This window comes from Sciurus vulgaris (assembly GCF_902686455.1).
Source record: "Sciurus vulgaris genome assembly, chromosome: 14".
In the NCBI taxonomy this organism is placed as follows: domain Eukaryota; kingdom Metazoa; phylum Chordata; class Mammalia; order Rodentia; family Sciuridae; genus Sciurus; species Sciurus vulgaris.
Genome location: NC_136475.1, coordinates 77,451,977 through 77,475,296, shown reverse-complemented (window position 1 = coordinate 77,475,296; position 23,320 = coordinate 77,451,977). Strand labels below are relative to the sequence as shown.

General features: G+C 44.8%; 2 protein-coding genes across 3 annotated transcripts in view; one reads left to right on the top strand and one right to left on the bottom strand.

Annotated features, from left to right (window-relative positions):
* Window positions 1–111: 111 nt before the first annotated feature.
* Window positions 112–1,660, top strand: KRTCAP3 (keratinocyte associated protein 3). The gene is made up of 7 exons (XM_079110350.1): window positions 112–186; window positions 306–490; window positions 566–625; window positions 770–976; window positions 1,076–1,210; window positions 1,317–1,429; window positions 1,553–1,660. Exons 1-6 carry the CDS (start codon window positions 159–161, stop codon window positions 1,422–1,424), a joined length of 723 nt encoding a protein of 240 aa, XP_078966476.1. The 5' UTR covers window positions 112–158; the 3' UTR covers window positions 1,425–1,429; window positions 1,553–1,660.
* A 75-nt stretch (window positions 1,661–1,735) lies between these two features.
* IFT172 (intraflagellar transport 172) overlaps window positions 1,736–23,320 on the bottom strand; it is a 35,540-nt gene continuing 13,955 nt past the window's right edge. For both annotated transcript variants that reach the window (XM_079110292.1, XM_079110293.1), the window contains 33 exons: window positions 22,830–22,997; window positions 19,098–19,234; window positions 18,757–18,864; window positions 16,900–16,984; window positions 16,579–16,671; window positions 15,831–15,908; window positions 15,143–15,391; window positions 14,910–14,988; window positions 14,599–14,719; window positions 13,954–14,098; window positions 13,344–13,433; window positions 12,706–12,803; window positions 12,451–12,586; window positions 12,248–12,364; window positions 11,762–11,904; window positions 10,684–10,777; window positions 10,276–10,340; window positions 9,900–10,080; window positions 9,616–9,725; window positions 9,367–9,496; window positions 6,929–7,027; window positions 6,631–6,740; window positions 6,433–6,496; window positions 6,119–6,205; window positions 5,717–5,833; window positions 4,844–4,954; window positions 4,415–4,534; window positions 3,349–3,444; window positions 3,095–3,154; window positions 2,916–3,014; window positions 2,371–2,524; window positions 2,076–2,167; window positions 1,736–1,884 (listed from right to left, as the gene is read on the bottom strand). In XM_079110292.1, coding sequence (XP_078966418.1) covers window positions 1,795–1,884; window positions 2,076–2,167; window positions 2,371–2,524; window positions 2,916–3,014; window positions 3,095–3,154; window positions 3,349–3,444; window positions 4,415–4,534; window positions 4,844–4,954; window positions 5,717–5,833; window positions 6,119–6,205; window positions 6,433–6,496; window positions 6,631–6,740; window positions 6,929–7,027; window positions 9,367–9,496; window positions 9,616–9,725; window positions 9,900–10,080; window positions 10,276–10,340; window positions 10,684–10,777; window positions 11,762–11,904; window positions 12,248–12,364; window positions 12,451–12,586; window positions 12,706–12,803; window positions 13,344–13,433; window positions 13,954–14,098; window positions 14,599–14,719; window positions 14,910–14,988; window positions 15,143–15,391; window positions 15,831–15,908; window positions 16,579–16,671; window positions 16,900–16,984; window positions 18,757–18,864; window positions 19,098–19,234; window positions 22,830–22,997 — 3,726 coding nt within the window. In that variant the 3' untranslated portion in view covers window positions 1,736–1,794. The remainder of the gene's footprint in view (window positions 1,885–2,075; window positions 2,168–2,370; window positions 2,525–2,915; window positions 3,015–3,094; window positions 3,155–3,348; window positions 3,445–4,414; window positions 4,535–4,843; window positions 4,955–5,716; window positions 5,834–6,118; window positions 6,206–6,432; window positions 6,497–6,630; window positions 6,741–6,928; window positions 7,028–9,366; window positions 9,497–9,615; window positions 9,726–9,899; window positions 10,081–10,275; window positions 10,341–10,683; window positions 10,778–11,761; window positions 11,905–12,247; window positions 12,365–12,450; window positions 12,587–12,705; window positions 12,804–13,343; window positions 13,434–13,953; window positions 14,099–14,598; window positions 14,720–14,909; window positions 14,989–15,142; window positions 15,392–15,830; window positions 15,909–16,578; window positions 16,672–16,899; window positions 16,985–18,756; window positions 18,865–19,097; window positions 19,235–22,829; window positions 22,998–23,320) is intronic.

Genomic DNA, 23,320 nt, shown 5'->3' with positions numbered 1-23,320 from the left:
AGCCCCGGCGGGCGGGTCTCAGGTGGAGAGGGCGGGGACCAGGTAGAGCTTCCTTGGGCCTGGAGGCTGGGCCTCAGGTAGGGGGCGGGGCTGGGCTCTAAGTCTGGGGGCGGAGCCAGGTCCAGGTAGAGCCGCAGGGCGGCAGCGCGGCCCACAGGATGAAGTGCTACCGCCTCTGCGCGTTTGGTAACTTCCGCCCCTTCCCTCGGTCCCTACGACCCCTTAGCCTGTCCTACAGGCAGTAGCTGGCCCTACTTGCCGCCGGCCCCTCTGGTTCAGGTCGGCCCCTCCACCCTGCTTTACAGATGCCGCCCACGGGCCCCGGCGGCTGATGCGCGTGGGCCTAGCGCTCATCCTGGTGGGCCACGTGAACCTGCTGCTGGGGGCTGTGCTGCATGGCACTGTCCTGCGGCACGTAGCCAACCCCCGTGGTGCTGTCACACCGGAGTACACCACCGCCAATGTCATCTCCGTGGGCTCAGGACTACTGGTGAGGGCCTTAGGCGGGGGAGGCGGGGTGTACGTGCAGAGAGCCAGTGGGCCAAAGGTTTGGTATCTTCCGCAGAGCGTTTCCGTGGGACTTGTGGCTCTGCTGGCATCCAAGAACCTTCTTCGTTCACCACTGGTGAGAGGGGACTTCTGGAGCTTGAGGGGTGAGGCGGAGGGACTGACTTTTTCAATGTGAAGGAGCCTCAAATAGAAAACCTTTCTAGTTATTTGCAGACTTAGTTAGGCCTAAGCTGCTCACCTTAATCTTCTGCTCTACCAGCACTGGGCTCTGCTGGCCCTGGCTCTAGTGAACATGCTCTTGTCTGCCGCCTGCTTCATGGGCCTCCTCCTTGCTGTGTCACTCACTGTGGCCAATGGTGGTCGCCGCCTTATTGCTGACTGCCATCCAGGATTGCTGGATCCTTCCATCCCACTGGACCAGGGGTCTGGACACACTGACTGCCCCTTTGATCCCACAAGAATCTATGTGAGTGTTTTCTTGCCATTCAAAGCCTTGGTCCTGCTCTTTTAATTTCCCCATTGGCTGCTCCTGTCACTTAGCCCCTACCCTTACTTTTGCTTTTAGGATACAGCCTTGGCTCTGTGGATCCCTTCTCTGTTCATGTCTGGCGCTGAGGCTGCTCTATCTGGTTACTGTTGTATGGCGGCATTCACCCTACGTGGAATTGGGCCCTGCAGGAAGGAAGGATTTGAGAGGCAGGTAAGGAAGAAAAACCAGAAGGGTTCATTCAACACAGCCAGTCTGTGTTGCAAAGGAGCTGATCTATCATTCGGGGCCATGGTACTAACTCCACCCTCTCCTGCAGCTAGAGGAAATGACAGAGCTTGAACATCCTAAATGTAAACAGCAGGAAAATGTGCAACTACTAGATCAACATCAGGAACTCCAGGAGTCACAGAAAACCTGGGTTTAGGACAGGTAAAGGGCCCTGAGAGTGGGAGCCTGGGTTACAGAAGGGACATGGAAGTGTTCTTGGGACCAGGGCTGTTTCTTTGCTGTGCTGCTCCCTTCTCTGACCTGGATTGGTTCTTCCTTTATCAGGCAGGTGATGTCCCAAGGCTCAGTCCACAAGTGTTTTCCACTAAACAAGGGGCCCTGACGCCAAGATGATATAGATAATTATAATAAAAGAATTTCTCTTTTTTTCTACTTGATTATAATTCCTTTTAGGGGAAAGGGCACTGTGCTGGTGTTGGGGGTGACTGATCAAAGAATACTGTGATATCAATTTCTTATAGAACTTTAATGAAGGAGAGGCCCAAACTCTTCTTCAGCTCTACCAATCACTGAAAGGAAAAGCTGGTGCTGGGGAGCCCTCCACACCACTGACTGATGAATTTCAGCACATCCTGGCACGCTGGGCTGTGGGAGGTCTGTGAGCAAAGGGAAGAACATGACAGAAACTCATTAGAGCTGGTGCAGAGGATGTCAGCTTCATCTCAATGTCCTGGGGAGCAGATGCAGAGTCTGCATCTGCCTTCTGAAGGAATCCCACCCAGCCTTCCCCAGTCCCACCAGCAATGCTGTTCTCTCTGCCCTCTTCATTCAAGTTTCCTTCTCTAACCTTGATAGCCATAAGAAACTTATTCCAGTTGTCCTTGTTAGCAGCTTTCCCTGGACGCTTAAATTCAATTTTGTTCCTCAAAATGGGGTAACCTGTAGAAGAGGAGAAAACGAAGAACTGGAGTTTGAGAGAGATTGAGGGGGACAGAAATGAAGAGCAGCCTGGGGATAAGGAGGGCTATCATCTTGTCTTAGGCGCCCTTTACTAAATTAAAGTGAAATAAAGTTTCTTGATCCTTCTGTTTCCCCCTCCTTTCTACCTGCCATAGGATAAGGGGCCCTGTGGGGTTTTATACCTGTAATGAGGCAGGGAAGTGCCCTAACTCCAGTGCTTGCTGCCACTAGGGAAGCCTCATAGGCACCACGTTCATCCCGAGGCAGAACCTGCTCCAGCCGCTGGTCCATTGAGACTGTGAGCACCCAGTCTCGAACCTCTTCTCTCTGGGCTTCCTGGGAAGGACAAAGGGAACAACAGCTTCACACAGGGCAGGGCAAGTGGCATAGGTGATAGGGTTTCCTACACCCTCATCCTGTATACCAGCTTTTCAGCCATAAATGATCCTCTTTGAATTGAGGGATGATAACGCAAGCTGAGATCCTTCTAAAGATGGCAACCCAAAGCTGTCCTCCTTTCTTCTTCTATATCTTCTTCTATATATTCCTTTTTTATTTTTATTTTGAGACAGGGTCTTGCTAAGTTGCCCAGGCTGGGACTTGCAATCCTCCTGCCTCAGTTTTCAAAGTCGCTGGGATTACAGGTGTGCACGCCACTGTGTCTATCCTCCCTTCTTACTGTACTCCTTTGTTGAGAACTTCCCATTCTCCAACCTTGCACCCTTACCGGTACATGCTGCTTGGCTGGAAGTGGCACCTCAAATGGAATGTCTGTATCTTGAAAATCAGAGTGGTCAAGGGCATCCAGAGTCCCTTCTTCAATTGCCTATGGCAAAGTGGACAACCATGACGTAAGTACAGCTTGTCACAGGCAAAGCCTCCCAACCTCTGGGCATGATTTCTTACATCGGTAAGATCCAAAAAGCGGTTGAGGAAGATGAAGGCCATGTTCTCCCAGCCAACTGCCTATGGCAAAGAAAAATTGCAAAAGGGAGTGAGCAAGCTGAGCTTGGATGCCACTGGATGCAGGGAGAACACTGCAGGTGGATATAGAAGAACTATATCTGTCCCACACTCAGCTTTGCTCAAGGGTTATTCTCTATCTTCCAACTTTTGATTTTCTTATCTCTTCAGCCCCACCCTTTCTTGTCCCAGCTCACCTGGGCAGCAGTGCCTGCTTCATAGAAGGCCTTGTCTGCAGGAAGTAGCTGAGTGTGACGCAAGAGTGAAACAGAAAGCCTAGCAGCCACAGTTTCCTAGAGATTAAAGGTAAAGTGGCTGAGTTACCAGATGAATGATCCTGTAACTAACAGCCACAGAACTAGAAAACCAACAATCAGTGTTAAACTAATCTGTATCTCAAGTCGTTCTGCTCTTAGTTTTTTTCATTAGCACAAGAGAACTGGGCCTAGATTATTTCTAAGCTTCCTTCCATTTCTACAATTCTGTCATCCAACTACATGAAATAAACACACACAGCAAATTATCAAAAATAAGTCAAAGGGCTGGGGATATAGCTCAGTTGGTAGAGTGATTGCTTGTCAAGCACAGGCCCTGGGTTCAATCCCCAGTTGCATAAATAAATAAATAAATAAATAAATAAATAAATAAATAAAAATAAGTCAAAAGTACGTATACATTGCCAGGCATGGTGGCGTAAGCCTATAATCCCAGCAACTTGGGAGAGTGAAGCAGGATAAGTTTGAGGCCAGCCTTGGCAACTTAAAACCCTGTCTCAAAATAAAAAAAGATAAAAAGACACTGGGGTTGTAGCTCAGTGATAGGACGTCCCTGGGTTTAATCTTTAGTACTACAAAAATAAATAAATAAATAATAAAATAGCATGTGTGTGTTATAGGAGGTAATAAAGAAATCATGGAATTTGAAGATTTAAACATAATGAAACTGTACTGGACATGGGGCTCAGTGGTAGAGTGCTTGCCTGCATGGGTGAGGTGTTGGGGATCTAACAAAAAAAAAAAAAAAAAAAAAAAGAATGAGGCTAAAAGCTGTATGGGCCTACAGCCCTAAGAAAGTCAAAACAGTATAGGAAGAAAACCTATTTCAGCAAGGGTTGAAAACTGATTTATATAGAAAAGGACTGGGGAGATCCAAGAATCTAAGCTCTGGAATCCAGATCTTGGATTCATTTAGTTTCTTAGGTTTGAAGATGTAGTCTTAGATAACTGAGTCCCCTGCACCTCATCTCCCTGCATTGCATCTTACCAGCTGTTTGATGCTCTGGGCAGCAGAGCGAGTGGCGTAGTAATGAGCAATCAGCAGCATCGTTTCAAACTCCTCATGAGCTGGAGAGTTGGCCTCACTGGATTTCACCAGGTTTTCACACTAGGGAAGGAAAAGAGTGTAGCCTGACTCAGGAGTCAGAAAAGGGCCAGGGTGACAGAGAAGGGTGACAGGGTGACTGATGGCTACCTGGACAGAGGTGGGTAAAGTACATCTGAGAGCAGAAGTTTATGGTTTATATGCATGAAAAAAGAGACTAGGATGGGGACAGGTGAAGAGCTTTTTTCTCTTTTTCCGGCAGTCCTAGGGATTGAACCCAGAGCCTTGCACATGCTAGGCCAGTGCTCTTACTACTCAGTCATATCCCAGCCCAAGAGGCCTTTTACTCCACTGTGTACCCAACTTACTCACCAGGTTGAAAAGGACATCCCGAAGATCAGCCCAGCTATGATAGGCCTCAGCACTGTTGGTCCCAGGAGAGCTGACCATGTCAGTGAAGATTCTTTTGTAGATGTTGAAGTTCTAGAGGTAAAGGGAGAAGGGGATGAGTGAGGGGCTCAAGCAAAAGAGAAAGTCAGTGGAAGTGAAGCCAAAGGGAGGAGAGTGTTTATGTGTGGATTTTTTTGGGGGGCGGGGGGGGTACTGGGGATTGAACCTAGCTAAAGGTGCTCTACCACTGGGCTATATCCCCTGCCCTTTTTACTTTTTATTTTCAGACAGAATCTCAATAAATTGCTGAGGCTGGCTTGCTTCAAACTTGTGATCCTCTTGCCTCAGCCTCCCAAGTTGTTAGGATTGTAGGTGTGCCACTGTGCCTAACCACTGTAGGAGGAAGGGGGACATTGATGCAGAGAAGTGCCAATTATTTTTAGAGAAGAGAGAAGAATGAGAAAATAACTACTTATGAGCTGGTACTCTGTGAGTTTGGGCAAATACATGAATGTGAATGCAGTCACAATATTAATGGACTAATATCTCAGAGAGCTGTGATTCTGATAGGCAGGCAACGTTTACTCTCTGGAGGAAGTCAGTAAGCCTTGGCAAGGTGTGCAGGACTCCTCTGAAAAACTGGTCCTTGGGTGCAAGGAGCACAAGTAGCTCATTGGGTGTTTCTTCAAAGGATAAGTCCTCTAGAGAGGTTACACATCAGGAGAGGTTAGTTGGGGATTCTGGGCATGATATTCTCAAAGGGTAGAAGACAGTCCCTGAAGGGATGGATGGATGATTCTAGAAGAAGAAAGAATCCCCTGGTGGAAACATTCACCTCAAGGAGAAGGCTGGTACCTGTGGGTTAGCAGGGGCTCCATGTTGCACATAGAGGGCCAGTGCCTGGGCAGAGCCACCCTCCCGAATCAGGTGAGTTGCATACAAAGCCACGTACTTGTGCAAAATCTTGTAGTTCTGTCCAGGTGTGGAGGAAAAGCACAGGTGAGGAAGGGATCAGTAAGGCCAGGCAGGGAGGGAAGGGTAGAGACTTGAGGCTGTGGACTTGTTTAGGAGGCAATGGGCATATGCAACTCTGATTCCAATTTCAGAAAGGGAAGCAGCATCAGACTGCACTCTCTGGTACTGATTAGGGAATCTCTGGGGATTAGTTTCTGGTGGAGGTAAGAGAGGCAGCTCTAGAGCTGTCAGAATCAAGGGAAATGTAGAGAGGATCTGGGAATGGGGAGGAGAGAGGAGCACCTGCTTAGTAGCTGTTTCAATGCATTTGTCCCACTGGCCCTGCTCCACATACAGGTCCAAAGCAGCGATCACGTCCACACCCACCAGCTAGATTTCAATGCAAAGGACACTTCAGAAGAGATGATCGGGGGGAGAAGAGGGAGAGAATCTCTAGCACTTCTCCCTCAAATTCTGCTTCTAATCTGTTTGTTGCTGATTTTGCAATACTGGGGATTGAACCCAGAGCCTCACACATGCTAGGCAAGTGCTCTACCACTGAGCTACCCCTCCAGCCCTGTCCCTGCATCCTGTCTCTCACTAACTGCAAGTCTCACCGAGTCCACTTTGCCCTGGTTCTTGAGGAATTCCTTATAATGCTGGTCCACATAGTCTTCATACCTGTGTAAATGGGAAAATTGGATAGAGATCTCTAACTTCATTGTCTTGAGAAGCAACCCTCCCCAAAAGAATGTTTTCCCAGTATTTACAAAAAGAAGTAAAAGATAATTTCCCAGATAGAAGGAGCATCTTACCGGGGATCTAACTCCTTGGCCACACGCTTAGCCTTGTTCCACTCTTCACCCTCAATGAAAGCATCAATTGCTTCCTTGACAAGGTCTAGGTTCAGATAGAGCTCTGCAGCCTGAACAGTGGGACATCAAAGTGGAGACCATCTTTCCCCTCAACGCCCCAGTTTGCTCTTGATGAGCTCTCCCCCATTTCCCCAGAACATTGCCGCACCTGCCAAGACGCCCACTTCACACACCTGGGTGTGTTATCACCATTCCACTGATTTCTGTGGACTCTTTTCAGTCCTAGCACTCTACTTACTGCACTGTGCTTTCCAATTCCAATCAGCTGGGGTCCTACTGCCCGAACTACTTCCAGACTGCGCTGGGGAGGTAGAAATTTGATGGCAAGTTCGGCTGCCTGAGTGGTTGAAAAGATGGAAATGAGTAGGAGAGACACACTGCTAGGGCTGCTTGATCTCACCCATTTCACATGTTTCCGCTCCAGATGCCGACTTTCTCTCTGTGTTCTCCTTCACCTTCTACCCTTCTGGGCAAAACTTCATTCATAACCCTTTGGTTCCTTTAGTTGGCCATCAGTGGACCTATCTGTTCTGTTCTGCCCACTATAACTCAGATACTTCCTTTGCTGTCTGAGGTCACTGTGTTTGGTGCTGCTCCCTGTGATAAACTTGTTTCTCAAGTTCTTTATCACAAATAGAATCTTGGTAGTATAATATAGGGAAAGAACTTCTTAAATAAAGAGTCCAGGCATCTGGCAATTATTTGTGTTGGGCTTTTACAAACCTCGGTTTCTTTATTTATATGTACTAGATTTTGAAGACAGTACAAAAAAAGAAAGAAAGAAAGAAAGAAATATCTTCTTGACAATGTTAAGCTTGATGGTATATATTGAAGTGGCAATATTTTAGATAAACTTGGTTGAATAAAATATATTACAATTATTTTTTAACATGGCTTCTAGAAAATTTAAATTTACACACGCAGCATACATTTGTGACTTGTACATTTCTAGCAGACAGTGCTGGTCTAGATGATTTTGATGATTCCTTTCAACACTTAAAACTCAGTCATTCTTTAAACCCAAGCATCCTAAAAGGTCACCTTCTTTCCAGTGTGAGGCTGACATCTTTCCCAGATTTTAATTTCCACAAGATCCAGTTTAGCTACAGTCTATACTAATCCCCCTGCTCTTTCCCTCACCTATTCTTGCCTTTTTGGCCTGCTGAACCCTTCAAAGCTTAAACAGTATTTCCCTCCCCTGCTATCCTCAATCTGAAGAAGGCCAAGTCATGCAAAAACCCCATAAACAGTGCTCCAGAATAAAACACAACAGATGATTAATGAATACTTACAGATTAACATCTGATAGAATCTCATAACCCATCATCAGCCATCTTTCTACTTCCTTTGTTCCAATTTCTAGGGGCTATTCAATGATCAGACCTCAGATCTTGCAGGGGCATCATCACACCAACATTGAATTTAGAGGTGTCAACTTTCCATGACTCCCAATAGCAGACTTTACTGTATCTGAGGTACAGTCTTTAAATCAGACATGCATCCTGATTGTGATTATATGTATGATGGTTATTTTATGTGTAGTTGTGGTACACATAGTATCCATATCTGGTCAAACATTATTTTGGGTATTTCTGTGAGGATTTTTTTTTTCACTGAATTTTTAAAAATTTGGTTTTTTTTTAGATATATACATGACAGTGGAGTATATTTGGACATATTATACATGTGTACAACTTCCCATTCTTTTTTTGATTTCTTTTAGTTGTCAATAGACCTTTATTTATATGTGGTGCTGAGAATCAAATCCAGTGCCTCATGCATGCTAGGCAAGCACTCTACCACTGAGCTACAGCCCCAGCCCCTAACTTCCCATTCTTGTAGTTGTATGTGATGCAGAGTCACAGTGGTCATCTATTCATATATGAACATAGGAAAGTTATGTCCAATTCATTCTATTATCTGTTAGGAAGACCTGAATAGAACGAAATTCTGGTTCTTCCCCATGTAAGAGAATTCTTCCTGCCTGAATATCTTTGAATTGGGAAATTGTCTTTTTATTGCTTTCACACTGAACTTATACACTGACTCTTTCTGCATCTGGAATCTGGACACCTTCAAACAGTAACAACACCATCAGTTCTCCTGGGCTTCCAGTGTGCCAGTCACCCTGCAGACTGTGACTTGTCTACTTCCATAAAATCGTGTTAGCCAATTTCTTACTTCTCTTTTACAGACACACTCTATTGGTTCTGTTTCCCTAATACTATTTGTCTTAGAATTAGGGAAATGTACTGGACTGGCTTAATCTGCTGCAGGTTTTTATTCCAGAGTTGCTGGGTGGAAGAGGAGTCCATGCTTTTGTCATGGCCTCTCATGAGTCTGGACTTGATTTTCCAGTTCCAGCCCACAGATATCTCACCCTTCCTTGAACTCTGCTTTAATTTATATCCTTTAGTCTCTTCTCAGATACAATGTTAATTAATTGAGCCATGTCTTCCTCTAACTTCTAACTTCTGGATTTCAGAGCTCTGATTTACACCCCCATTCACAGTCTTCATAGGTTCTGGCTCTAGCATACAACAGGCCCCCCAATAGGTATCTGTTACCTGACTGAAAACAGGAAGACACAGGAGGATAAAGATGAATGTTTGAGAAGCTGATCTGTGTGTGAAAGGACCCAGGGAAAGGAGGGTCAAGAAGGCCTGGTGCCCTCACCTTCATCCAGCACTTCTCCACCAGGCTGCTGCTTCCAGAGTCCCGCACTTTGAGGTAGCAGTCGACTGCACGGCTATACTCTCCGGCCTGCTCCCACTGTCTAGCTTGTTCCACCAGTCCCTCCACACCCCTGTGGAGATGAGAGTGCATGTGTCCAGGAATGCAGAGAAGCAGCGTGGCCTATCCTGTGCATCTCGTGACCTCTATCCCCCAGCACTGCCAATGTTGTGGGGACCTCTGGCTTCATACCTGGCCCCCTTCTTGGTAGCTTCCCGCTCATATTCTTCCTGCAAGGCCTCAAGTTGACCAGGAACATAGTCCTTGCAGATCCGCAGAGCATCACTCCATAGTCCAGCTTCCTACTCAGAATTTCAGGTATCAGGACAGAGGGGAAGCATGGAAGCTTCTCACTGCCACACAAGGATTCCTGGGTCCTCCTCCCTCTCTAGGCTTTTAGTACCAGGGCCAGCATGGCTCTCTATGGTAGCTCATACTCTCATCCTCCCTTCATGGCCCCAAATCCAGTATCCCACCTTATAATAATTGAGGGCAAGGCCTGGTCTCTGGGCCCGAAGCAGCAGCCCTTCTGCTTTCTGAAAGTCCTTCTCCTCCAAGGCCCCACGAGCCTGTCCCACAAGCACCTCAGCAACACTGTCTGGGTCATGGGCCTCAGCCACACGCTGAGCTGCCTCCCAATCCTGGTTGTGGACAAACCTGCCCCATATGGAGACATAAGAGATACTAAGTATAGGACTGAAACCTTAACAGAAGGATATAAACAGCTATGTCACTGAGGGGGTGTCAGATTTACTGGTACTGTTTATTGGTCTGAATGAAGGTGAAGATGACCTGAAAGATCCTGGGGCTGTGACTGGGAGGACAGGATAAGGAATTTATGGGGTAACTTACATGAGGACTGCCTCCTTGGGTTTACCAGCTCTGATGAATTCAGCTTCAGCCTCTTCAAACTTACCCTGTAGGAAAAGAAAAGGCAGCCACATGTGATGAGAGGATGGCTGGCATTACAAGAAGCCAGGAGATGGGGGTTTGAACACCTGGCAGTAGTGGCAAGGGGCCAGAACAGGAGGGTCAAAATCATATCCATGCTGGGTGTGGTAGCACCTGCCTGTAATCCCAGCGGCTTGGGAGACTGAGGCAGGTGGATCACCAGTTCAAAGTCAGCCTCAGTAACTTAGCAAGACTCTTTCTCTAAGTAAAATATTTTAAAAAGGCTGAGGATGTGGTTCAGTGATTAAGCACCCCTGGGTTCGATCCCCAGTAAAATAATAATAATAATAATAACAACAACATCCATACCTCATCCTCCAGGTACATAGCATATCTGAGATGAATCTCCGGGGTTTTATGCTTGAGTGCTAGCCGGGAGAGCTCAAAAGCAAACTCAAAGGAGCTGAAACAGAAGGTACAGACAGGGTTTGCCTACTTAATACTTACAGAAGGCAAGAGAAAACTGAGGAAGGGCAAGAATTGACAGGAGAAAAAGGGATAGCTTTCAAAATAACAGATATGAAGTGACAAAGAAGCATGGAGAGATGTAAAAGAAGACAGACAGGCAACCCTATAATGATTACATCACTGTCACCATGGATCCAGAAGTGTCTGGACAAGTCTATGCTTTCCCTGAGTTCAGTTGGTCATGAGGAAGGAGGGTGGGCATAAGATCAGGAAAGGAAGGGGAAGGAGGGCTCCTGCTGCTCCCACATCCTCTCCTGAGCTCTGGTCACATTAGCAAAAAAATGGTCTCTCCAAAGACAAGCAAGACTGCCCTCAGGGATCTGATTCTCTTCCTGACCTTTGTAAATTTTGCTTAAGAAAAGCTCATTTTGCTAGGCTCCCTGGCACATGCCTGTAATCCCCACAGCTCAGGAGGCTGGGGCAGGAGGATCATAAGTTCAAAGCCAGCCTCAGTACCTTAGCAAGGCCCTAAGTAACTCAGTGAGACCCTGTCTCTAAATAAAATATAAAAAAGGGTCAAGGATGTGGCTCAGTGGTTAAGCATCCCTGGATTCACTCCTTAGTACCAAAATGAAAAAAAAAAAAAAAGAGAAAAAGAAAAGCTCACTTTGCATTTAACAGACTCACACTTCCGTTACCCAGAACTAAGTGGTTCAGTGTGGTCCTAGCTTTCCAAGCTGCTCCCTTTCCACCCTTCTCAGAACAGCCAAAGATGAAACACTAAGTCCCTAGCAAATAGGAGCAGACTTAACGAATTTATTCTTGTCATTCTATTGGGTCCTTCCAAGGATCTCTCCTTACCACACTGCTTCATTCTTGCCTCAGTTTTAGAAATACTTCTCAGTTAAACATGTTTTCTTTCTCTATGTAGGGGATCTGGCTGGGATGGGGCCAGTGGAAAGTAGGCTTCAGGCCTCACCAATTGTCAGCAGCATGGTCAACAGCAGCCTCCAGGAGTCCCAGCTTGTTAAGCAGTCTAACTGCAGCCTCTCCTCCCAGGCTCTTTGCCCACAGGTAGGCCACATGTTTGTGGGCATTAGCTCCTCCATGAGCCTTGGCCACCTGCAAAACAATGTCACTGGACAACTCCCCACTGCAGAGTATGCTCCCTTCTCATCTCTGACCTCCTGACCTCAGCTGTAATGAGGATAAGGTATGTGTTCTAAACCACCGAGTAGGTCTTTTAACTTGGGTTGAAATGCTTAGGGACCAAGGATGGGCTTTAGGAAGTCCACAACACTTAAATTATAAGTGAAATTTTGTGAATTCAGATGTGAACATGTTTTTGATAAAAGAAATTCTGGTCTTCATTACATTTTCAAAGATGCTATGAACAGTTTAGAATTAGTCACTTGAAAGTGGGAAAGAGGAATTGATGTACCCTGGTGTGGCATGTTCTCCTTACCCGGTAGGCCTCTTCCCAGAGCCCACTGGAGCGATACATGTTCACTGTTGCCTTCCATTCCTGGGCCTCAAGGTAGTGGTACTCAGCCTCCTGCAGTCGGCCTTCAGCCTCCAGCTCCTGCAGGAAGACAGATCAGGATGGACAGGGGGCAAGGAAGAAGGCTGGCTGGGCAAGAGGTGGGCAGGACCAAGAGAAGGGCTCACCTTGCCCAGATGGAGGTGTGTGTCACTGAGTAGATCTGGGTGGTACTTCCCTACCAGGCGGATCATGTCATCATACAACTTGTGCTTTTTGAACATGGTGATGGCAAGATCAGGCTCTTCCACTGTCACATACAGCCTGTGGACAGGAGATACACCAGTGGCCTCCTACACCTAGATCCCTGCTGCCATTGCTTTCGGGCAGAGGGCAAGCATCCTCAGACCCCATCATCCCTTCTCCTAGCTCTGATGCCTCACCTCTCAGCCTCACGGTACTTGCCCTGCTTCTCCATTTCCTGGGCTTGCGTGATGTATAGCACAGACACATCTTCTGGTCGCATGCACTTCATAGCTAGCTGTGCAGACACATAGATTCTGGGTAGCCTCAGGAGCCAATTCCCAAGGGAAGCAGGTCTTCAAGGGAACTTGTCTGTTCAGGGACTCGGAACTCTCCCAGCAATCACAGGAGTTTGGTTACCATTCACTCTACTAGTCAGTTCAGAGAATTTCAATTTCATAAGAAGCAGAAGCAGAACTATATTCTGCTAAGGCAGGAGAGTTTGTGAGGCCTGGTACTGTGGGGCATGTGCTCCAAATCCTATGCTCCTACTGCCCCCACTGAGCTCTGGAGTATAGGCTTTAGAACAAAGTTAAAAGTAACCAAAGCTCAACTCCCAAATCTACTTGCTCTCTTAAGAATTATAGGCTCAGGGACAGGCACTTCTCCTTATCTCTTCTTTCCCCATGGGTAGGGATCAAAATCATCCAGACTATATTTTGGAACTCTTTCTCAGCTTTCCAGGAACCCAGTGAAGGAGGGAGATCAGAGACCAAGGAATGAGGCAACATAACCACTAAGAAGCCTTCTCTCATCATGAATTTCATCCATTTTCTACCTTGTGGGCTTGCTCCCAGCGGCCAGCCTGGGTGTACATATCTATTGCATCTTTGGTCCGGTCTCCCTTAATATAGAGCTCTTCAGCAATCTGTAGTTGGAGAGGCAGATGCAAAAGGTCAGAACAACAGAGTTAAAGCAGCTTTTAGGAAGAAGAAACTAACTACAGTTGGGGTGGTGGAAAGACTGGGATATTATCTTATAATAATAGAGAAGAAAGAATGAGTATAGGTGAATTATACCACCTATTGTTTAGGAAAAAGACCAGCCCAAAGCAGTATGAGAACAATATAGTGGAATTTTAAAGGGCCTCACAATTCTGCAATGCAAGGCAATTCTACATTGTAGCTATGCTGAGTTATTCATGAAGAATACGCATGCTGGCACAGGAAGAGTTAGAGATCACCCTACATATCTGGGAGGAAGGTCTGTGCCATGCTGGGATAAAATTGGGGAAGTAAACCATTTTTCTTCCTATTTATTATGGTAGTGCTGTTTGGGTCCCAGAAAGAAGGATTTGGTGAGCTGGACTCTACTTTCTGTTCTGGGTACCTACTTGCTCCCCTATACTGCATTCCCTCAAGCTGCAGAAAGGGCTCTCTCTCCCTTACTTCATACTCCTGCAGAGACGCATAGTGCTGGGCCACACGAGGATAGTATTTGGATGCAGTGTTCCGGTCCTGTAGATCTAATATATAAATTGCCTTCTTCCACTGGCGGGCACCCAGGGCAGCTTCAATTGCTTTAATGGAGCACCTGGCATAGTAGAGAAAGACATAAATATGTATGAGGAAAGAGGAAGATGAATGGGAGGAAAGAGGAAGATGAATGGGAGTAAAGAGGCCCCCTCGCTTTTTTTGCAGGACTAGGAACTAAACCCTGTGGTACTCTACCACTGAGCAACACTACCAGCCCTTTTTTGCTTTTATTTTGAGATAGGGTTTCATTAAGTTGTCAAGCCTGGCCTCAAACTTGCAATCTCCTGCCTCAGCCTCCTGAGTCACTGGGATTCAGTTGAGTGCCAATAAACCCAGCTAAAGTGCCCCTTAAGCACATGCCAATCTCCCCCCTCCCCCCGCCCCACAGTGCTAGAGATCAAACCCTTGTATATGTTAGGCAAGTCTTCTACCACTAAGCTATATCCCCAGTCCCCAATTACATTTTGAGATCTTTTCTTCTAGGCTGTGGTATCCTCCCCTGCCCCAGGGATTCTCACTTCAGGCCCAAATCTCCATTATACTCCCATGCTACCATACCTGGCTTCAATGTAATGATTAATGGCTGCATCAAGCTGCTTCTGTTGCACCAAGTGGTCCCCCCATGCCTCCTCTAGTCTCACCACCTCCACTGGGAAGGCCAATCGAGCCAGCTCCACCGCTGCCAGGGACAGACAAGGCACTTGGCTCAGAATTACAGGGATATACACAGAATAATAGAACAGGGAAATGAAGCATGGAGAATGAGTGAGAAGTGGAGAAGTGAAGCCAGTCAACATGAATAGATGCCCCAAAAGAGGTGTTAGGAAACTGGGTGAGCAAGAGTGTACAACATAAGGGACAGCTTATACCTTTCATGAAAGCATTGCCTTTACAGTAGCACTCAAGGGCCCGCTGTGGATTTCGAATCTTCTCAAAGAGGTCACCTGCCTATTAACACATACCATGTTACTGCAATGAAACCTCTATGACAGAAAATCAAGACTCAGCTCCAAAAAGAAGGAATGCACCCCAAGACTCCTCTAGGTGGGAGAGGTGTATGGAGCCCAAGAGATAAGGTCTAGGAAAAGGAAATCGGTCCTACCCTTTCATAGAGCTCCCCCTTGATGAGAGCTGTGGTGATGTGCTCCACCAACTCTGTGTTGGCTAGCAGCTCCTCTCGGGTCAGCACCAGCCGAGCAGCTTTGGCAGGGAGCCCAGCTTTGAGGTAGAGGCTGATGGCTGCTAGCCCATCCCCTTGGCTCTCCTGTAGTTCACCTGCTCGCTCCTCTTGCTGTGTGTCCATCAGCCACTGGTAGTAATCCCGACGTAGCTTCTCCAGGGCTGGGTGTCCCTGGATATGCACAGAGGAGAAACAGAAGTCATATCCCTCCTTCTTGCCCTTCTGCTTTTCCTGCCTCTCCAATCCTTCTGTAACAGTAGAAATCTTCCCAGGTCACCCATATCTTTGTTTGAGGGATGGAGGGGTGGGGATTGAAACCAGGGGTACTTTGCCACTGAGTTACATCCCAGTCCTTTTGAAGCAAGGTCTTGCTAAGATGGTAAGTCTGGTCTCAAATCTGCAATCCTCTTTCCTCAACCTCCCAAATGGCTAGCATTATAGGCATGAGCCATTGTACCAAGTCTCCCAGACCACCCATATCTTAACTTTTTATCATATCAGGTCCCAGGCCCAACACTATTCTAATTTCTATAGTCTCCTTGACAATAGGAGGTTTCTGAAATTGGTGGGACCAAATTCTGAACAACTGTGGAGAAGACAGAACAAGTACCTTGGCCTCGGCCACAGCAATACACTCATCCCAACGGTGAAGCTCCTGGTACATGTCCATAGCTTCCTCAACCGCATTCTAGGGGAACCAGCCAGAAGACAAAGGGAAGATATGAGGGTCAAAAACCAGTGTGCCCTGCTCAGCCTGTTTATGATGCCTGGGCACGAGAACCAAGAGCCTTACCCTTTACTTATTGAATAAACAGAGGAAGATTTTTCTTTCTCTAGCTCTGTTTTTATTTGTTTGTTTGTTATACTGCTAGGGATCAAACCCAGGACCTTATGCATACTAAGCACATGCTCTACCACTGAGCCACACTCCTAGTCCCAGAGTTGGATTTACTATGAAACTAAAAGAAGCCTAAGCTTCTTATTTCCACAGGGCTCCTTATTTCCCCAGACCCTTTGAAGGTCATTTTTCTTAGAAGGCTCCTCATATTGTATAAGTTTGGAGTCCCACAAAGCCTGATACTACCCTTGTACATAAGAATGGCACAGACAGGCTCTGAAATAGAGGGAACATGGTAGACTGTTTATAAAAGGGATAAGTAATTGAAGACCAAAGGAGGAAGTTTGCGAGATAAAGACACATAAGAGAAGGAAATGAGGGAAGGAGGAAAATTAACTCTATAAACCTCTCCAGAAATTCTCCCTCAAACCTTTGGGGAATCCTAATAAGCAAGTGCCCACTTTCCTCCTTGATTTTGCCTCAGCTTCTCTCTTCTGTCCTGTTCCTCTTTTTCTGTTACCTGTTCTAAGAAGATCATTTCAGCCAGTTTGTAGTTCTTCTCCAGCATGGCTAGACGTGCTCGGACCTGATAGAAGTCTGTTCCTTCTCCACCCTGCAGGGTAAAAGAAGGTTCTTGTCATTCTAAGTGGGTTGAAACAGAAAGGCAGGAAGGACACAGGATAACAAACTTGAGAAGCAGTTCCAAAATGGTCCAATTTGAGGGTAGAGGAGGGGTGGACAGGGTGAAAGAAACTAGAGATAGATGGAAAACTAGGAATCATGGGACTGAACATGAAGAAATAGCTTGAGAAACTAAATGAGTCAGGAGAATAATACTTGCATATTCCCTGGACACCTGATCTGCAATCTCATTGGTCTCATGCAGGAACCGGGCTTTTGCTACATGGCCCAAAGCAGAAAAGCACCTACAGCATGGAGGCAATAATATTAATAGTAACATTATTACTCAATCATCAGTAAGCCATTGGTTCAGCAAATATATTACTGAGCATCTACTATGTGCCAGGCACTCTTCTTGTCACTGGAGGCCTAATGGGAGAAAAGGAAGATGAAGGCCTTACTCCCAGAGAACTTCAATTGTAGTATAAACAAATAATAGTAAAAATAAACAAGGATAACTTGGAAAAATAAAAGTAAGATATACCAGGGGAATACTGTCATTAGTAACTGAGCAAATGATTTAAATTAGTAGCCAGAGAAAGCCTCTCAGAGGAGTTAATGTTTGAGCTGATACCTGAGTACGAGAGTCAGTCATGGCAAGATGGGGAAAAGTCACTCCAGAGAGAAGGAATGACTAATGAAAAGGTCCATAGCAAGAATGAGCTTGGAGCTGGGCATAGTGGTACATGCCTGTAATCCCAGTGGCTCAGGAAGCTGAGGCAGGAGGATCACAAGTTCAAAGTCAGCCTTAGCAACTTAGCAAGGCCCTAAGCAACTCAGTGAGACCCTGTCTCTAAATAAAATACAAAATAGGGCAGGAGTTGTGGCTCAGCGGTCAAATGCCTGAGTTCAAGCCCTAGTACCCACACACACACAAAAAAGAATGAGGTTGGATACCAGTGTGGCTGGAGAGTAATGGGCAAGTAGTTAATAGGTACAAGAGGAAAACAGAGGCCAAATATTTGCAAAGCCACAGGAGTCTGGGTCTTATACTAAGTATAACAGTAAGCTATTGGAAAGTCACAAAAATGACTACAATTTAACTTTTTTATTTTTTATGGTACTGGAATTGAACCCAGGGGTGCTCTACACATGAGCTACATCTCCAATTCTTTTTTTATATTTTGAGACAGGGTCTCACTTAGTTTCTGAGGCTAGCCTTCAACTTGAGATCCTTTTACCTCAGCTTCCTGAGTTGTGGGATTAGAGGAGTGAGCTACTGCACCCAGCTAACTTTGTTTTTTAAAAAATTACCTCATTGGTAATCAGTGAATTGCAGGAGTACAAGACTAGTATCAGTGAGGCTCATTAAGAGGCTTCATAATACTTCAGATAGAAGATGGCAGTGGTCTGCACTAGGGGCAGGTAGTAGGGTTGGACCAGATAGCAGATATACTGGGATATATTTTGAAGACTGAGTTCTTAAAACTTGCTGAGAGTCTATGGGGGGAATGGGGAAAAAGAGATCAATAATGGTTCCTAGCCAAAATAGCAGCAGCTGAAATTTATTGAGCACTTATACTACTGTAAGCTCTTTGCAAGATTCTCTCATTTGTTCTTCACTACCCACTGCCATTACCATTCTTCTTTGCCATCCTATGAGGTAAATATTACTATTATTTCTATTTACATAGAGAAAATTAAAGTCCAGGTTTTGAAAGGATAAATAACTTCTCTAAGGTTACACAAGTTGGTAAGTGGAAGGAAGGTTTGAACTCAAGGAGGCTAGAATCTCATGTCTGGAATAGACACATCAACATACATGGGACTGAAGAATATGAGTGTTACAAATAATAAGGGGCATCTAATTGCAAGAAGGGGAAGCAGAAAGACATTCCCTTATAATTTAGGATGAAAGGGTGTTCAGAATAAATGCCCCACAGAAGGGCTCTCATACTTGTTGGCAATGGGAAGAGAAGCAGTGCCTACACACTGGGCAGGAGCAGCCCATGGGTCAGTCCCTGTGAGCCCCATTAGGCTAGCCGCCAGGCACCTCAGTTCTACACATCTACCTCACCTCTCAGCAATGTGTAGCTGCCTTGCCTCTAGTGCCAGTTTACTCAAGGTTTTCCACATTGCCTCTGTTTCTGGAGTCATTTCCAGAGTCTCCAAGAAGGCCGTTGCCCTGGAGAGGAAAGAAAACAGGGTAAGAAATGAGGGCAGGGTCCAGAAGACACAGAGGAATACTGGTACTGGGGCACAGGGAGGGGAGGGGCCAAGCAATTATTTGCCCTGTTTGTTTGGTCCTCCCCTGAAATCACGAGTCCTTAATCAGATGTGCCTAGTTTTACAAGCCACCCCAATGCCCCTCAGACCCAGGCTCTTCCATCGCCACAATGGTCATCAGCAGCCTCTCACCGGGTGTAATTGCCATCATCAATGGCTGTTCCAAACTCGATAAGGCCCTCGTCCAGCATGTAGGCAACGGTAGTCACACCTTCTGTCACCATCACCTCCGTCTTTCCCCCGCCCCGCTCCAGACCTATAACATCACCCTGTAAAAGTTCATTCCCCCATCCCCCCAAATTCCAGATTAGTATTTCCACTGAATCAACTGCAGAACAGACCCACCCTCACCCAACTGCAGTGCTCGCACATGGAGGGAATTACACTGGTCCTTGTTTTCCTAACCTTTCAGTTTCTGTCAATCAGATAAAAATGCCTTATCTATGATAATATCCTTGGGTTCAAAGTACATGCACAGATGTGACAGCACCAAAACAAAGCCCGGAGGTGCAATGACAAAGGGCAGTATCTGCTTCTTCTAGCAATACCACAGACCAGGTATTCTCTCTTTTTTAATATTTTTTTTAATTGTCAGTGGACCTTTATTTTACTTATTTGCGTGTGGTGCTGAGAATGGAACCCAGGGCTTCACACACGCTAGGCAAGCGCTCTACCACATGCCACAATCTCACCTCCACCTTTTTTTTTTTTTTTTTTTTTGTACCAGGAATTGAACCCAGGGGTGCTTAAACAAGAGTCACATCCCCAATTTTTTATTTTTTTTTATTTTTTAAATTTTGAGACAGGGTTTCACTAAGTTGCTTAGGGCCTCACTAAGTTGCTCAGGCTGACTTTGAACTTGCAATCCTCCTGTTTAAGCCTCCCAAGTCAATGGAAAAATAGGCATGTGACACCACACCTGGCTTGGAATATAATTTTTTAATACACTGTTGAGCTCACCTGAAGAAATCACTAAGAATGTTTCCTACCCATATCCTACCCATCCCTCTCAAAAAGAGATCAGATAGAAAAAAAAAATCAATATGATAAAAATCTGAGCAGGAAAAATGGAAATTGGGCAAGGGGGCAAATTCAGTTGCCCTGAAGGCAAACAGTATCAGGAAAATAAAACTTGAGCCCTTCAGTAGGACGTGGAAGCTGAAAGAGATCTCTCATTAAATGTGGGGGCCACTCTTTAGTGAAGGGAACAAAACCAAGTGGTTATAGATCATTAACATGCTGATTCCTATAAAAGCATGGTAGAAAATATGTTCATGATCCCAAAAACTTGTCTCAAGATCCTGAAAGATTACATTCAGAATACTTGAGCTCACAATTAAAAAAATCACCAAAATACAAGAAAATAAATCATTATGAAAGAATAAATAATTATAAACAGCAGTTTTAGCTCCTTCAAAAATTTCAGATATTTAAAACAAGTTACAAATAATGCATTGGAATTTTAAAAAGTTACAGATAATAAAATAATTATGAACTAAGTATGAAATGCTTAAAGACCTAAAAGACAGAATGAAAAATTAAGCAAGAAATAAGAGACTATTGCTGGATGTGGTGGCACAGGTCTATAATCCCAGCAACTCAGGAGGCTGAGGCAAAAGGAATGCAAGTTCAAAGCCAGTCTCAGCAATTTAGCAAGGTACTAAAAAACTTAGATGCTTTCTCAAAAAAAAAAAAAAAAAAAAAAAAAAAAAGCGGCACGGGGGCAGGGGGGCCCGTGGGGATTAGGCTCAGTGGTAAAGTGCCCCTAGGTTCAATCCCCAATTAAAAAAAAACAGAAATAAGAGACTATCAAAATAATAAAGTAGATCAGAGAAAGAACCAAATAAAATTTTATGAAAAATTTGATTTCTGAAATAAAACTTCAGTAGATGGTTTAACTAACAAATTAGACAAGAATGAAAAGTGCATTAAGGAACTGAAAGGTGGGCCTAAAGAAATTATCCAGAATGTAGTATAGAGCAAAAACAAAGGAAATATGAAAAAGAAGTTAAAAAGGCAAGAGATAGAATAAGAAGTCTAAGATATGCCTAATAAGAATGCTGATAAAGAAACTAGAAAAAGGGAGAGAAGAAGCAATATTTGAAGGGATAATAGCTGAGAAATTTCTAAGACTGATGAAAGAAAATATATTTTCACAAATACAGGAACCACAATATAGATCAAGTAAAATTAATTTTTAATAATTTGTATCTAGGGGCTGGAGGTGGTAGAGTTTGTGCTTAGCATGAGTGAGACTGTGGATTCAATCCTCAGCACCGCATGAAAAAAATTATACTTACTGGGTATGAGGATGCATGCTTATAGTCCTAGGTGGACCACTTGAGTCCAGGAATTTGAGGTTAGCCTGGACAACATAATGAGACCCTGTCTCAAAAAAAGAGATGAGCCAGGCGTGGTGGCACATGACTGTATCCCAGCCACTCGGGAGGCTGAGGCAGGAGAATCTTGAGTTCCAAGCCAGCCTCAGCAAAAGAAAGGCACTAAGGAACTCAGTGACACCCTATCTCTAAATGAAATACAAAAAAGGGTTGGAGATGTGGCTCAGTAGTCAAGTGCCCCTGAATTCAATCCCAGGTCCACCCTACCCCTCAAAAGAAAAGACGTGAGCATGGTGAAGCATGCCTATAATTTCAGCAACTCAGGAAACTAAAGCAGGAGGATCACAAGTTCAAGGCCAGCCTCAGCAAATCAGAGAGACCCTATCTTAAAATTGAAATAAAAAGGGTTGGGAATATAGCTCAGTAGGAAAGCACCTGAGTTCAATCCCCAGTAACCATCCACAACACAAAATAACTGTCAAGCTAGATTTGGGTGCCGAGTCCAAGTGTCTCTTCCGAACAAAAACTAAATGAAAAACATTTTTAGATAATCAAAAACTGAATACTTCTTGTCTTTTGCTAAAGAGATTTTCACTAAACAAATTTCTAAATGATATTCTTCAAGACCAAAAATAATTCCAGAGGGTACACTGGCACTGCAAGAAGAAAAGACGAACAAAAGAAACTGATACCAGGATGGTAAATCTAGAGTCTACTTGTATAAATAATGTCTAATTTGGGGATAAAAAATACTAGACAATAATGGCAAAAGGGAGGAAGACTGAAGTTAAAGCCTTTTAAGGTCCTTGCATTATTTGCAGGGGAAAGAGGATTAGATACTGATTAACTTAAGACTATAAGTGCTGATTAACTTCAAACTCTCAAAGGTAACCTCTACAGAACTAGGATGTATAATCTCCAAACCAAAAAGTGAAAAAAGGATATTTTTTAAAAAGACAAATTTTAGACTTCAGTCTGAAATGAGGCAATAAAATAGAAAAACGGAGATATGGAAAAAGTACAAAAAGAAGCATCAAGTTTCCATCCACACTCACACCTGTCAACCTAGTCTAGCACAGGGTCCCATGTCTCTTCTTTGTTCTCACAGATTCCTCTCAGATTTTGGAAGACTACTGGGTGTATATGATGTTTTGATGGGACAGCAAAGGAGTTTTCTACTTGTAATCTGAGACAGAAAGGAATTGTGAATGGCTTATAACATTGGACGAACACAAAGGGACTAGTATATAGCTACGTCTCCTACCAGTGATCTATCATCCAGCCCAGACAGAACTCAGTGAAGTCCCAGGGCCACTATAATAAGGACCCATATGCCAAGGGTCTAATATAGTATCAGGAAACTGAATAAGGATAGCTTTGGAGGCCAGTCCACTATGGGGAAACTTGCCAACTCCATCAGAGAAAGGGGTGGTGGGCAGAGAATACCAAGCAACCTTTATGGTCTCCTCAGGGCTCTAATTAATAAACTTGACACAATATCTGAGGCCCCTTAGCAGCAACATACCCTGATAGAGGACATGGTAACCCTCTCAGGTGCCTCAATGTTGTACCACACACACAAGCTATTTCGGTTCTGGGCTACCAGCACATCACTTCCAGGAACCCATTGCACGTAGGAGCAGAAGTTGAGGATCATTGTCTTAGTGCAGCTTTCAATATCATACAGATGCAACTGAAAAAGGAAGAGGCAGACCATACAGTTAGAAGGAGTTATAGGGGAATCTTTGGACCATTTCCCTAATGATAAAATGACCTGGCCTACCAGTAGGGTACATGCTGAATTTCAAAGTTGACTGACCTGCAACCTTTAAAGTTTATGCTGAATTTGTATATCCTGACTCTGGCCAAATAAGAGATGACCAAAAGAACAAAGATATACATCTGAGACATTAAGTTAGGTGAAGGTCAGATTTTCATTAGAATAACTCTGGGCCAGAATTATCAGCCTGGCAAAAGTGAGGCTACCAGACAAATTAGGTGATCTGGAAATTTGTA

Coding starts and splice junctions, on each gene's coding strand:
- KRTCAP3 (XM_079110350.1), top strand. CDS start 159: ATGAAGTGCTACCGCCTCTGCGCGTTTG. Junction 187..305: donor CTACCGCCTCTGCGCGTTTG/GTAACTTCCGCC, acceptor CCTGCTTTACAG/ATGCCGCCCACGGGCCCCGG. Junction 626..769: donor ACCTTCTTCGTTCACCACTG/GTGAGAGGGGAC, acceptor CTGCTCTACCAG/CACTGGGCTCTGCTGGCCCT.